Source organism: Suricata suricatta, chromosome 8 (assembly GCF_006229205.1).
Source record: "Suricata suricatta isolate VVHF042 chromosome 8, meerkat_22Aug2017_6uvM2_HiC, whole genome shotgun sequence".
Taxonomy (NCBI): Eukaryota; Metazoa; Chordata; class Mammalia; order Carnivora; family Herpestidae; genus Suricata; species Suricata suricatta.
This window is the reverse complement of record NC_043707.1, coordinates 133,109,550-133,124,420: the sequence shown is the minus strand read 5'-3', so window position 1 is coordinate 133,124,420 and position 14,871 is coordinate 133,109,550. Positions and strand designations below refer to the sequence as shown.

Genomic DNA, 14,871 nt, shown 5'->3' with positions numbered 1-14,871 from the left:
CCCCGGGGGGGGGGGGGGGGGTGCACCGCCCAGCTCTGCCTGGCTCTGACCCCTTTGGGTATTCTGCATTTGGTCTGACTCCCGCAACCCCCACCCCCCGCCCCAGGCCCCAGCGCGTTACCTGCAGGTGCAGCCCGGCTCCTGCTCCTCTCTGCGGCTGAAACCAGGTGGGGCTTTTGGAAAGTGAAATTTACCAGGTTTTGTAGGGAAACCCAAACAGGCAGGTTTAGAAATGGGAAGGTTTCGGGCCACCCTCTTTTTATCTTGATGCCACCAAGATCGGGTTACAGCCCTCAGGTTGCACAGCTCATTACCCTGCCTCTTACACCTCACTCTGCCTTCACCCTGCTGGGGAACCCCACCCAAAAGCCCCCCTTCCAGTCCCCGGGCTTCCCCCTCCCACTCTCCCCTTTCTGACACCCCTTCTCCAGGCCGGGGCCCGTTCCCCAGGGGCAGCAGGAGCTGATGGGCCATCCGGGCTCTGGGCCCATGGCCAGTGGGGATTGGTGGTGCCCCAGGATGCCGAAGGTCAGCCTTCTCGGGCTGCGCTGTGCTCAGGTAAAGGGCCCGTGTGAATGGGCAGTTGCGCAGAGCAACAGGGGACATCGGGGCAGGTGGGGAGATGGCCGGAGGAGGACAGTAGTGCACAGGCACAGAGGTGAGGGTTGTGCCTGGGGTGAGCGACTGGGCCAGCTCTGGGAGATCACAGTGTTGCAGAGGTGAAGCCCAGGACCCAGGTGCCACCCTTCTCTAGTTTATGAGCCGGGTATACACTGGGAAGGTGGGATTGTCTCCCCTACTGGAGTGACAGCTCCTAGAGGGGGCCTCGGGGCCCGGTCGGCTCTCTGGCACTTTGTGGGCACTGGATGTATTCACGGAGTGGTCAGGAGTCTACTGACCCGGACTCGAATCCTGCCTGCCCCAAGGTGCCACCTTGGGCAGGTCTTTCTCCTCTCTGAGGCTAGTTTTCAGGGTACAAGGGCCTCTCACAGGGCTGCTGGGTTCAATTACTGCTGTTACTTCTACAACACATGTGCACTGCACTGGCCCCATTATTTGGGCACTTGTAGTCATGACCTCATAGGCAAGAAAATTCCCCCAGTGTCTCTGCCAGAGATGGCCAGCCACAATTGCCTGGGGGCATCTGCGGTGGATGCTGGGGGCTGGCCCTTAGCTGTGCCCCCTCCTGGATGGACTCCACCGATGCCCCTTTCCCCATAAGCCCCACCTGGGAACCAGGCCATCACCATGTCGACTTCTCCCACCGAATCCTGGCTGAGGTCCCACCGCCCCTGTGGACCGCGAGAAGCCAGCGCCCCCTGGCGGTGACGGCCACGGATTTACACAGGTTTATCGCTGAAACTTGTTGCCCTCTCTTCCGGGGCACCTATTATTGACATGTGTGGTTTCAAACAATTGCTTTATTTCTCCCTCATGATGTATGCTCCTCCTCCTCCTCTTCTTCCTTTTCCTCTTCCTCTTCCTTTCCTTCTCCTCCTCCCCTGTCTTCTCTGCCTCCTTCTCCTTCTCCTCTTCCTCCTCCTTCTTCCTATTGCCATTTTCTTTTGCTGAACCGTTTGCAAGTTACTTGCAGACATTTTGAATTTTTATCCCTAAATATTTCAGCAGGTTCTTCTACAACAAGGACACCTCTTAGGTAAACAGGTTATCAGATTCAGGCTTTCCACATTGGTAGGACAGAATCAGATTTAAAGTCTGTATTCAGGTGTCATCAGTGATCAAGTGTTCTCCTTGATAGGTCCACCCAGATTCAGAATCCAATGCAGACATTGCATTCAACCACCATGTCTCTTTAGCCTCCCTATTCTGGAACATTCCACAGCTCTTCTTTGTCTTTCATGCCAGTTGTTCATGTCCAGGCCAGCTGTTTTATAGAAAGTCCCTCAGTTGGGTTGATCTGATGTATCGTCATGATTTGATTCAGATTGTGGACTTTTGGTAGAAAGACCACAGATGTGACAGGATAGCCTTCTCAGCACAGTAGACTGTTTCTGTTTTACAGATGGGCAGCTTGTGGCCCAGAGAGAGGAAGAGAACTGGGGACACAGTGAAACTCAAATATCGTCTCTGCTGTTAGTTGCTGTGTGACCTCGGGTGGGTGACTGTACCTCTCTGGGCTGCAGTTTCCTCACCTTAACCTGGGGTGGTGATGTGTGACCGGGAGGCGGGGGAAGTGATACACAATACCGTGGGTTCCCTATTCCCTTTCACTGGCCCAGGATCGGCAGGAAGTGAAGAAGAAGAATTCCAGCTCCTTTCAGCTGCCCCCCGCCCCAGACCCAGGAGACAGAGCAGGACCTGGCCCTACATCTCCTTCAGAGTCCATAGTTACTAATGAGATGAGCAGGCAGCCAGGAGGGGAAAACCCAGAGACCAGAGACCAGAATTTCCCCCACACTCAGGAGGCCTAGTAGGCCTGAACCCTCACACCTCGACTCTACCCCACATCTAGGCTTCCAAGCTCATGGGGTGAAATGCTGTGGGTCAGAGCCAACCTCCGGTTGTCCTGGGAGGTCCCTGCTCCTAGAGAGGCTCCTGGGAGTGCCCCACTTTCCCTGAGAAGAATGGGATCCTGCTGGAGGAGGAGGCTGGGTGGGGGTGGGGGAAGAGAGGCTCCTTGAGGCCTAAGGGTCCGGATTGAGTGAGAAAGGAGGCACAGGTGCAGTGTGACTAGTGTTGTACAAATGTCACGTCGTATTTGTTATTTCCCATGTATACGGCGACGTGTCAGATGTGCAAAAAAAAGGAAACAAGGAAAATGCAGTCAGTGCTCCGTGTGTCCACTGCCCTGCCACCCTGGCGTCCTCTGCTCTCTGACCATAAAGGAAGTGTTTCTTAGTTTTCACCGTTCCCTTGGCTGGACAGGAGGGTAGGGAAGCCCCGTAGGCCAGCCAGGCCTCTCCCCCGATGGCTCCCGCTTTCTCCCAACCCAAGAGAGCCCTTTCATCTCCTCCATCCATCATGCCAGATGTCGGAGCCTCTGGGAAGCTGCAGATAGAGAGGGGGGACACGGCTCCCTCCTTTTCTCTCCCCTCTCCCTCCCGCCTCCCTTCCTGGAGCCTAGAAACGTGATTTCCCGTTTCATTCCGCCAGGACAAGTGCCTCCCCCAGGATGTCAGCAGGGGCTTTCCTCCTCTAACAAAGGGGCTTCACTTTCAAAGAGCCCTGGAAACCTATGGAACTTGTTAAAAATGAATATTCCAGAAAAAAACGAGTCATGACCCCTACTTCACACCATATGCACCAGAACGAAGCCTAATTGCGGCAGGTTAAGCGGTAGCATCTAGGATGTACGGTGGGCGAGCATCTAGCACCTGAGTGGCAGCAGGCCGGCAAACATTTCTCATATAGGACATTGACCGTGAAAGAAAAGACTGATAAATTGTTCTCATTAAAACTAAGAACTTCTGGGGATGCCTGGCTGGCTCCGTCAGTAGAGCATGCGACTCTTGATTTCAGAGCTGTGTTTGAGCCCCACATTGGGTGTAGAGCTTACTTAAATTTTTTTTAATGTTTATTTTTTTCTGAGAGAGAGCATGCATGAGCAGGTGAGGGGCAGAGAGAGAGGGAGACAGAGGATCCAAAGCAGGCTCTGCACTGACAGCAGAGAGCCCAATGTGGGGCTCGAACTCATGAACCATGAAATCATGACCTGAGCTGAAGTCAGACGCTTAACCCACTGAGCCACCCAGTGCCCTGGGTGTAGAGATTACTTAAAAATAAAAGTCATAAAAAGATCAAAAATCAAAACTAAGAACTTTTGTTCATCAAAAGGCTCCCTGGAGGAATTGAAAAGGGAAGTCACAGAATGGGAAAGGATATTTGCAGCAGATCCACTCACCAAAGGGTCTGTATCCAGAATATATAAAGATTTCCCGCACATCAATAAGAGAAGTCAATCTAAGTTTTTAATATTTAGTTTTGAGGAGAGAGAGAGACAGAGCGCGAGTGGAGGAGAGGCAGAGAGAGAAGGAGACACAGAATCTAAGGCAGGCTCCAGGCTCTGAGCTGTCAGCACAGAGTCTGATGTAAGGGTCAGGCTCAAGAACTTCAGGGTCATCACCTGAGCCAAAATCAAGAGTTGGACACTTACTTAACTGAATGAACCCCCCAGGTGGCCCAACATGGATAAAAATTTTTACACTGATAATACCAAATGTTGATAAGGATGTGGACCAACTGGAACACTTCTAAATTACAGTGAAGTGTGAGTCCCGTTTGGAAAACTGTATGAAGTCTATCAAGGCTGACCATACATGGGGCACTTGGGTGGCTCAGTCGGTTAAGCATCCGACTTCGGCTCAGGTCATGACCTCAAGGTTCATGGGTTCGAGCCCCGCGTCAGGCTCTGTGCTGACAGCTCAGAGCCCGGAGCCTGCTTCAGATTCTGTGTCTCCCTCTCTCTGTGCCCCTCCCCCACTTGCTCAAAATAAACATTAAAAAATGTTTACAAAAATGAAAAGGCTGAGCATACACATACTTTATGACCAGCAATTTCACCCTTAGGTATATATCCAATAGAAATGTATACATTTGTGCACCAAGATATATGTATAGGAATGTTCCTAGCAGAATTATTCATAACGATCAAAAGTGGAAACAACCCCAAGGTCCATCAGGAGTAGAATAGATCAGTAAATTGCGCATATTCACATGATGCAGTACTACAAAGCAGTGAACTTGAATGAATGGCCGCCATCTGCAACAATGTGGATGACTCTTGCAATATAATGTTGAGTTAAAGAAGTCAGTTTTAAGGGAATAGAAATGATCCTACCTATGTAAAGCTACATGGTGACCAAACAAATCAACTCTGCAGAAGTTGGGTTAGCGGGCACCTTTTGTGTGTGGTGCATGGGAAGGGCCTGGGGGAGGGTGCTGGGGTGTTGCCCGTGTCCTGTTTCTTGATCTGGGTGCTGACTGCAAGACGTGTTCACACTGTAAAAACTCCGTGAGTATGCCTCTGAGATCTGCGTGTTTTTGTATAAGCGAGTTAGACTTCACCAAACAAATTTACTAGAAATCTGTATTGCTGGGTCCATGGCAAAGCCTGGGTAGGAGGCAACTGAATTAATGAATCCCGGAGAGAGAGAGTGGGGACTGGAACCAGGTCGGGGGGGTGAAGGGGACATTGGTCCAAAGAGGCAGAGAGGGGGGGTGGTTTGCTGCTGGGCTGGATGTGAGCATGAGGAGAGAGAGCCAGGGGAGACCCCAGGTTTTGGGCAGAGCTATGGAAGGGCTGCAGCTGCCCTCACCCCCAAGCTGGGGTGTGTTTGAGGCAGATGTGAAATCAGTTCTTTCTGTCTCAATTACCTTCTGAAACTTGAGGCTCTGTCTCCGGCCTGGCCTTGACCATGAGTGGAGAGACCAGGCCTCCTGGGACCTGAGGGACAGGAGGGAGGACGCATGTCCGGGACCGGCCTGGTCTCACAGTTCATCCCATCCTCCAGGATCGAGTTCCGAGGGACGTCTATGCTGGAGACCCTGGACACCATCACGACAAAAGTGCCGGTAGGTGGTGTCCCTGCTGCCCCATGGGTGAGTGGGGGTGCTGGGGTGGGACAAGGGGGGATTTTTGTCTTCAAGTTATAAACTTCCCAGGGGAATCGGTGAGTGGGCATGATGGGAGCCCACGTGGCCATGTCGGCTACAGGTGTCTGAAGGCCAGCCCTCTGAGGTTTTGTTTCTAGTTCGTAGCTGCCCCTTACGAACTCGGATGATATATACACGTCTGAGACCTTCACGTGCGTTGCAGGAGCTCATCGGATCCCCACAAGTATCCTGTACCATTCCTGCTCTGCAGATGAGGCTGTTAGGGGTGTATAAGGTTAGGTAACTGGTCCAAGGTCACAGAGCTAGGAAGTGGTGGCGATGGCTGGGGCTGGAGCCCAGGGTTTCATGACCCCAGAGCCGGGGCTCTTGACACGCCCCTCATTTCTGGGCCAGAAGCCCTTTGTGGTTCTCACCTTTTCCAGCCCAGAACGTGCACTTATCCCCGGGCCCCCTGAACTGTAGATCCCCCCAGAACCAGGCTCCCTGCTCAGAGCACATTTCTGGAAGGCTCGACCACCCTCAGCACAGTGATCGGCTTTGAGTAGATTATCAGCCTGCCCGTCCTCACTTTGCAGGGGATGCTTAGGCCCAAAGAGGAAGCAGAACAGGGTTGTGAGGCACTGTCCTGCGCTGTGGTTGTTATCGAAAGTTCCCAAGGCACATCCAGTGGCTTTCGCTGGGTGGGGACTGAGATGGAGCTGAACTGTGGGCTCTGACCTCTGGCGGCAGCATTGAGGGGAGAGATATTAGTTCTGGTGGTGTGAGGGGGGGTGTGAGGGTCCACGTGGCTGGTTCATGAGGACTCTTCATGCGCAGAGGCCAGCGGGGGCGAGTGACCTTCGGGGCAGGGAGGGGGCCCCCTACCCATCCTCTGAGCCTCCCGGCAGTGCTGTCCAGAGGGTGGCGACAGGCCGTGATGCACAAAGTCGCCAAGGGGAAGTGGCCTGAGCCGGGCGGGAACTGCAGTCTGTCTCTTCTAGACCTGCACGTGCCACCACGAGGGAGGGCTGAGCCCATGCTCGGGCCGCCAGAGGACAGAGAAAAGCATTTTGGGAAAAAATTGGATACGTTCTATTTCCAAAAATGATTCAAAGTAGTCATTGTAGGGGAAAAAATAGACTTATTTTCTCACTTTTATTTTGTGGTTGAGTATGGGTTTTGAAGGATGTATCAGATGGGCACCTGTGGGTTTTCTTTAGCGTTTGGGACTCCAGTGCTGAAGTGGCCAGCCCCGCCCCCATATGCCTGCCCACCACTCCCCCTGTCTCCTTCACCCCCTTCCCCGTTCCTTCTGCCACCCGCACCCCATCCATTTACCCGTCTGCCTCAGTCCACAGCGGCCATAACAGACCGGGGGAGGGGAGGCGGTTTCAACAGCACACAGGTGAGTCCTCATGTTCTGGAGGTTAGGAAGGCCAAGTTCAGGTTCCCAGCCAGGTATGGTTTCTGGTGAGAAGTCTCCTCTTCTTGGCTTGCAGAAAGCCCCCCTTGTCATGGCTGAAGGACAGAGAGAGAGAGAGGGAAGAGAAGAGATACATCTTTCTTCTTTCCTTATAAGGTCACCAATCCTATCAGGTCAAGGCTCCACCATTATGATCTCATTTTGTTCTTCTGTTTTTTAGTGTTTATTTATTTTTGAGAGAGAGAGAGGGTGTGAGCAGACGAGGGGCAGAGAGAGAGGCAGACAGAGGATCCGAACAGGCTGTTAGCATGGAGGACTCGAACCTGTGAACTGCAGGATCATGACCTGACCCGAAGTCAGATGATTAACAGACTGAGCGCCACCCCCCCCCCCGAACCCCCTTTCCTCCCTGGCCTCATTTAACCTTTATTACCTTCTAAGGATCCTCTCTCCAAACAAAGCCACCCTGGGGGTCAGGCCTTCAACATATGGATTGTTGGGGGGACACAATCAGGCCACAGTGCCACGTTGCTCCCACCCAGCCCCGCTTCATCTGCTCTTCTGCCCACCCACCCAACAATGTTTGCTGCTCCTTCTTGTCCTGAGGTCGCTTGCCACCTTTCCAGCCTCTTTCCCCTGCGCTTTTCTACCAGAACTGCTGTGCTTGGTGTCCTCTGAACATACTGTGTGTTTTCTTAAAAAAAAAAATTTTTTTTTAATGTTTTATTTATTTTTGAGAGAGAGAGAGACAGAGTGATCAGGGGAGGGTCAGAGAGAAAGGGAAGACAGGCTCCAGGCTCTGAGCTAGCTGTCAGCACAGAGTCTGATGTGGGGCTCGAACCCCCTAACAGCGAGTTCGTGACCTGAGCAGAGCTGGAGGCTCAAATGACTGAGCCACCCTGGCACCCCTACTGTGTGCTTTCAAGTCTCTGGGTCTTCCTACGTGCCTGCTGCACTTGGGACACCCTCCCCCTATCGCCTCCCCCTGCTGCAGTCCTGGCACCCCTTCCATGCAGCCTAGTGCCGTGTGGCTGCCCACACACCGCTTCTCCCCAGGACAACTGCAGTCAGGGGTCCGGAGCCGGGTGGCCCACAGGGCCCTGTGACTTTCCACGGGAGCCATACTTACACCTGCAGGAAAAAAGTCACGCCCTGCCTCCCCCCCACCCCGCCCCACAGCTGCCTTCACTCCTGTCTGGCAGGGTCTTGCCGGTGACCGGGGTGGAGGCTGAGTGACATGACGTCTGGGTCCCCAGCTCCCTCCACTTAGACTCTGTGACTTGGGAAGAGGGGGCCCCCTCTCCCCCCACGTTCCCTCTGCATGGCCCAGTGACTGGGGGTAGGTGAGCACCTCATGCTGGTGTGGTGGGCGGGGCATTTTGCTGGAGTTTTATTGACTCTGTGCTTCCGGCAAGCAAGAGGAAAACAGAAAAACCCACAAAAACCCCTTCCTCGGTCTCTGGGGGAAATTTCTGACATTTTGCCTGCCCTCTGCAATCAGCGCTCAGGTCAGCTGGGTGGCAAGGTTGGCCGGAGGTGAGATGCCGGAGGAAGGAAACTGGGAGACCTTTGAGATTGAGAAATTTAGATGCCACTGAATCTCTCCTCTTGCCCAGCCTGTACATGCCCTTTGTAGCATCCTTGACAGCTGATCTCCAGCCCTCTGCTTACACACCCCCAGTGACGGGGAGCTCACCCACTGCTTCATAACCAGGACAGCCATTACCGACCAGGGAGCATGCCACAAGGCTAGCCCTTTATCAACATTAGCTCACCGGAACCCTGATAGGAAGCCCAGAGAGGAAGCTTGGACTTGAGGTTCAGAGATTTGCCCATAGTCACATGCTGGGAAAGAGCCAGCGGGGACTCCAGTGTGGCCAGATGACTCAGACATCCGAGCTCTTCCCCTTTAGCTGGTGCTGACTCCTGCGACAGAGCATATTAGTGAAGGAGACAGCAGAGCCTATCGGTGAAGAGCCCACGGTGGGGGTGGGGCGGGGCTACAAACCCCTTCTTATTCTAGACCCTACTTCCTGGATCACCCTGCCCTTGGTGCCCAGACTTCCTTCCCAGAGGAAGGGATGTCCGCTGCAGATGTGCAAGGCCTGCCCAGGTACCAGGGAAGCCAGGCCTGGTGTTAGGCAGAGAGCATGGCTTGCTTGGGGCCTGGCGAGTATATCCCATCTTGTCCCAGGAGCAGAGGGTCTCCCCAAGGGCTGTGAGCGGGAAGGAGGGGAGGAGGCCTCCCCGGCCCTCTGGCCCTTTGCAGAGCTTGGCTCACCTACAGTTCCCTCCCCAGTCTGTTCTCCCTCAGTTACCAGAAGGGACACTTGGCAAACGTCTTTCAGCCCTAATTCCAGGGCTCAAGAAGGAAGCATCTGAAAGTGCAGATAAGTCCAGAGGACCACCTCTGCGCTGGTCCCCCCAGGCCAGGACTGCTCTAGATGACAGCTCAGGGGAGGGTGGGCTGGGGGCAGTTCTCCGAGAAGTGGCCTGTGGGGTGGCAAGCCCCTCATATATGTCCGCTGCAGGGGGGTGTTAGAACCTGGGGCGGTGTTGCTGGGAGCCACGGGAACTCACTCCCAGGGCACCTGACCTGATCAGAGCATGCAGGGGGTCTTCCTCTGCATGCAGGTGGCATCCTCCTGGAGGAGGAGTCCCGGGTATGAGCAGGGGTAGGCCAGGCCAAGGTGGAGAGGGCATGTGCTCTGGGCAGAGGCACAGAATGTGCAGAGGCCTGGAGGGGAGTAGGATGGGCCGCTGGAGAATTGGGAAAGTTCCGTGTGGCTCGAGCCCAGCCCCGGTGTGCAGGGGAAGCAGGGGAGGGCAGGCTGGAGGGGTTGGTGGCCCAGACTCAGCATGGAGCAGTTTTCAGTGGGGGAGTTTTTGAGGCCAGAGCAGCGGGGGGCGGGTTGCCTGATTGCTGAGCCAGAGGTGGGAGGCAGTGTGGGAATGTTAGCATGGGCTTTGAGAGCATCTAGAGTCAGGCGGGTTGCTACCCGCCCTGAGCAAGAGCAGGTAGGGCTGGAGGCAGAGCAGGGCAAAGGGATACGTGGGGACCAATTCTGGCATCACCCCCACAGCTCTGGGGCCTTTCTCAACCATTTTCCTTCCTTCCTTCCTTCCTTCCTTCCTTCCTTCCTTCCTTCCTTCCTTCCTTCGGTTTGTTTATTTATTTATTTCTTTAGAGAGGGAGGGAGAATCCCAAGCAGGCTTTGCACACGGAGCCTGAATGGGGTTTGATCACAGAAACCGTGAGATCATGACCTGAGCCAAAATCGAGTCTAACGCTTAACTGACTGAGGCACCCAGGCGCCCCTCAACCATTTTTGTTTCCAGTTGTGAAAGTGATAGTCAGAGGCGCCTGCATGGCTCAGTTGGTTAAGTGTCTGACTCTTGATTTTGGCTTGGGTCATGATCTCACAGTTCATGAGTTTGAGCCCCAAGTCGGGCTCTGTGCTGATGGCATGGAGCCTGCTTGGGATTCTGTCTCTTCTTCTCTCTGCCCCTCCCCTGCTTGTGCTTTTTCTTCCAAAAAAATAAATAAACTTAAAAAAAAAGAAAGGAAGAAAGTGCTATTCAGTATAGAAGATCTATGTGGAAAATGGGAAAAGAAGAAAATAGAAAAGATTCAACACCCGTAATTCTTTGGCCTCACCTGCTCCAGCCCCAATGGCCTTTCTGTTCTTGCTACAAGCCATGCTTGTGCCTGCCTCAGGGCCTTTGCACTGGCAGTTCCCTCGAGTGCTCTCCCCACAGCCGTCTGTGCAGCTGCCTGCTTCCATCCTTGGGGACTCTGTGAGCCCTCCCTGATCCCACTCTCTGGCGCTCTCACCCCTCTCCCTCTGCCTTCTCTCTTGGTTCCTCTTTATTTTCTTCAAAGTGTGTATCCACACCGGAAACCAATTTGCTAATTTCTTTCTGCACTTGCTTGCCTCTCTTTCCCAAACTGGAGGGTAAGCCCCACAGGAGCAGGGACCTCACCTTCTTCTATCTCTAAGTCAGCGCCTGGCACAAAGGTGGTGGTCAGTTAACGTGAACTGACTGAAAACATAATCCTGCCACCCGATTAACCAGATTAGTCGCTCAGGTCCTTGAATAGATTTCCTGCAGGAGAGGGTCCTAAAGTTCACCCCGAACAGCCCCTGGTGCTGAGAGGTGATTGTAAAGGGATCCAGAGAGGGGGTCTGGGTGGGGATCAGGAAAATCCCACCAGGGGATGGTATTTCATCCTGAGCTTGCTGTATCCAGAGGGTTCCTACTGGGTGGAAATGGAGATGGACAGGCGCCTTGGCCTGGGCAAAGAACATGTGTATTTGTTCCCTAGGGCTGCCATTAACAAAGAACCACAAACTGAGTGGTCAACACAATGGAAATTTATTGTCTCACATTTCTGGAGCCTAGACGTCCCAGATCAGTGTGCTGGCAGGGCCATGCTCCCTCTGAAGGCTCTGGGGAAGGGTCTCACCTCTCACATCTTCTGGTAGTTTCCTGGCTGGTGGCAGCATGCCTCCAGTCTTTACCTGGCTGTGCTCCTGTGTGCATGTGTATTTCGTATCCAGATTCGCCCCCTTTCTATAAGGATGCCAGTCATCTCAGGTTACGGCCCACCCCAATTTTTGCATTTTAATTTAATTCCCTCTGTCAGGATGTCGTCTTCAAACAAGGTTGCATTCTGGGGGCACCTGGGGGCGCTCAGGCCATTGAGCCTCCAACTTCGGCTCCAGTCATGATCTCATGGGTTGTGAGTTTGAACCCTATGTCGGGCTTTCTGCTGTCAGCACAGAGCCCACTTCTTGGATCCTGTCTTCCTCTGTCTCACTCCCTCCCCTGCTCACTCTCTTTCTCTCAAAAATAAATAAACATTAAAAAAATCACATTCTGAGATACTAGGGGTTAGGGCTTCAGCATATCTCTTTTGGGGGGACATAATTCAACCCATAACAGCATTCCAGGGCATAAGAGGGGTGCTAGAGAAAAGCCCAAGATGCACAGTGGTGGCTATAGCATAGAGCCCATGAAGTGAGCCATGTACAGTAATGCCAGAGCAGGAGTTGGAGGCAGAGGGAGGCCTGGGAATGCGAGGCTGGGCCCATATTGATTAGATGGTCAGAGCATATATTGATCAGAAATGTGCCAGGCCCTGTGAGAGGGGAATCATTGGTGAGCTGAAAGGGAAAGACTCAGCCTCGAGGAGCTGACATTCATGAGAGGAATTCATACATGGAGACGATTTGTCCCACAAATAAATGCAGTCACACATCTCAATTAAATAGATTACAGCAGAGTTAGGTAGAAAAGGGCGAGGTACATAGGTCTCTGATAGTTTATAACAGACACCCTGGCCAACTTGCTGACAAAGTGATACCTTGACAATAATGTGAAGATTGGGCAGGAGTTTACCAGGGAAAAGGAAAGAGGAACATTCCTGGCAAAGGGCCAGCTTGTGCAAAGGCCCTGGGGGCAGAAGGGAGCATGGCCCCTTTGGAGGACATAGAGATGGCCAGTGTGGCTAGAGATTAGACAGTAAGGGGAGTATTAGTGGGCAGAACCTCCTTAACCCAGTAAGAACCTAGGCCTATACCCTGGGAGCTATGAAAAGGCTTTGAAAATTTCAGGCGAGGGAGGATAGGATCAGATTTACCTCCCTGAAAGACCACAGGCCCGCTACTGAAGTTTTCTGAGCTAGAGGGTATTAGCCATCAAACTAGTATTTTTGAGAGGTTCTTGCATGTTGTTCTAGGGCAGGGGTTTGCCTTGGGATCCAGAGATTCCCAAGTGCCCATGGGTAGATTTCAAGGGGGCCCTGAACCTGAAGTTCACTCATTTTTCACCAGCCTCTAACTAAAATGCCCTGTATGAATTCCTTCCATTATGAATCAAGACAATGAACCACAGTAATAATATCATAGTACCGGCAGTTTTTCCATCAGTAGAAATCAGACATTCTCGTGATATATTGCAATTATAGTTGCTACACTTGTCATGAAACGGTTATGCTCAGCAGTACTATGAAACCATATTTATTAGACTTTATTTAATGAGTTTACAAAGAATCACATGTATTGCTAGATCTTAAATTATTTTGATGCTCTGATAACCGTATTCTCACATAGCTAGTTTCCTTTATAATCCTTTGTATGGGGCGGCTGGGTGGCTCAGTCGGTTAAGTGTCCGGCTTTGGCTCAGGTCACAATCTCACGGTTTGTGGGTTTGAGTCCCACAATCAGGCTCTGTGCTGACAGATTGCTCAGAACCTGGAGCCTGCTTTGGATTCTGTGTCTCCCTCTCTCTCTGACCCTTCCCTGCTCGTGCTGTCTCTGTCTCTCAAAAATAAATAAAAAACATAAAAAAATTTTTTTAGTAAAAAAAATCCTTTGTATTTTATTTTATGCACTCAGAAACATGATTCTAAGCAGTGTCCCAGGTTTCCCCAGAATGACTAGGGGCACAAGAAATATTGAGAACCCATGATTTAGCTTCTTTGGTCTGTAACCAACTAGGCCTAACTTACTTACACACAAACAAGACAAAAGAGAAATAAATGGCTCAGTAATAGAGAAGTCCACGGCGCCATAATTTCAGCTAGAATGCCCTCAGCAGTCCGTTTCTCTGTCTCTGGACTTCTGCTCGCCTTTAGATCGTCTCCTTCTCGGGTGCCCTGGCCATCCTGCAACTGCCATGACCTGGCAGCACTGGATTTAGACTGCCCTTTGCACCAGAAATCCTATAGTAAAAAGAAGGGCGATTTCCTGGTAGCTTTTGTGAAACTCTCAGAGATGGTCTCATTGCTTGGCATGGGTCATGTGTCTAAGAAGCACTTATAATGGTGAGGAAGATGTACTCTGACTGGTCTATTTAGGTCATGTGCGTGTGAAGGCTGAAGTTTTCTGATTGGCCTGTTTGGGTCATGTGCCCTTCCGGAAGGATGAAGTATTCTGATTGGCCTATCTGGGTCATGTGCCCATTCTGAAGGATGAGGTGTTCTGATTGGCCTATCTGGGTCATGTGGCCATCTTGGACTCCAGCTGTGGGCGGGTGGCCTGTCAGAACGTGACTGGACAGAGCGCACGGGGCGGGTGAAGGCGCCCTGCTCACTTTGCCCCAGGGGGTCGGTATCAACGCGTCCCCTTCCTGTGTAGGGGGAGCGGGGAGCAGTTCGGGGCCGCTCGCTCATCTGCGTGCCTCTCAGGCTGGCTTAGGCTGCTCAGGGTCGAAGGGCCCAGACTTCGAGCCCCCAGTTCCTGCAGTGAGACAGGCCTCGTGCCCGGAAAGATGGCCGCCAGTGCGTCGTCTCCAGCGCTTGCTGTGTGCTAAGCACACGCGTTCATGTTCACAGCCCCTGTCACCCCCCTCAGCAACCCTAACAGGTTGAACTTAACAGTGCCCATGAGGTGGAACCCCTGGCCCGGGGCTACGCCCAGCTGCCCGCGGACGTCAGGGAAGGTCGGCCCTCTTCTCGCCAGTGCCTCTGTCTATAACCCGAGAGCTGGACTGATATTCGGGGGCCCAGGGACGGAGCTGGGGGTGGCCGTAGGGGTGAAAGGTGACAGGTGGGGAGGTGAGGTCTCTGCCAAGGCAGCCTGGCCTGGAGCTTCTCTGCTTCTTTCCCCAGGGCTGACCCCGCACCTGCCGTGCCCGCAGGGGTCACCTGACTGCAGGAAGCAGTGTGACCCTGACTACTACCTGGACAGGAACGGCCGCTGCACGGCCTGTGTGAGCTGTTCTGGAGGTAAGGGCCGCGGTCTCCCCTCCAGGGGCAGCTTCTAGGGACGGGACCCGGCAGTGGGTGGCTGACATGGTGGGGAACATAAAGGTATGGTGCCTGGACTCCAGGTTGGCCCCCTGGTGCCTCAGTTTACCCCTCTGGATTTGTGAGTTGGGATCAGCCACTA

At 53.0% G+C, this 14,871-nt stretch overlaps 1 protein-coding gene across 4 annotated transcripts in view; it reads left to right on the top strand.

Annotated features, from left to right (window-relative positions):
* The window catches only part of TNFRSF8 (TNF receptor superfamily member 8), a 58,846-nt gene that overhangs the window by 5,424 nt on the left and 38,551 nt on the right, over window positions 1-14,871 (top strand). For 2 of the 4 annotated variants that reach the window (XM_029949278.1, XM_029949277.1), the window contains exons 2-3: window positions 5,472-5,532; window positions 14,592-14,708. In XM_029949278.1, coding sequence (XP_029805138.1) covers window positions 5,472-5,532; window positions 14,592-14,708 — 178 coding nt within the window. Of the gene's footprint in view, window positions 1-1,299; window positions 1,349-5,471; window positions 5,533-14,591; window positions 14,709-14,871 lie in introns of those variants that run through there. The other 2 variants (XM_029949282.1, XM_029949281.1) reach the window with 2 other exon arrangements.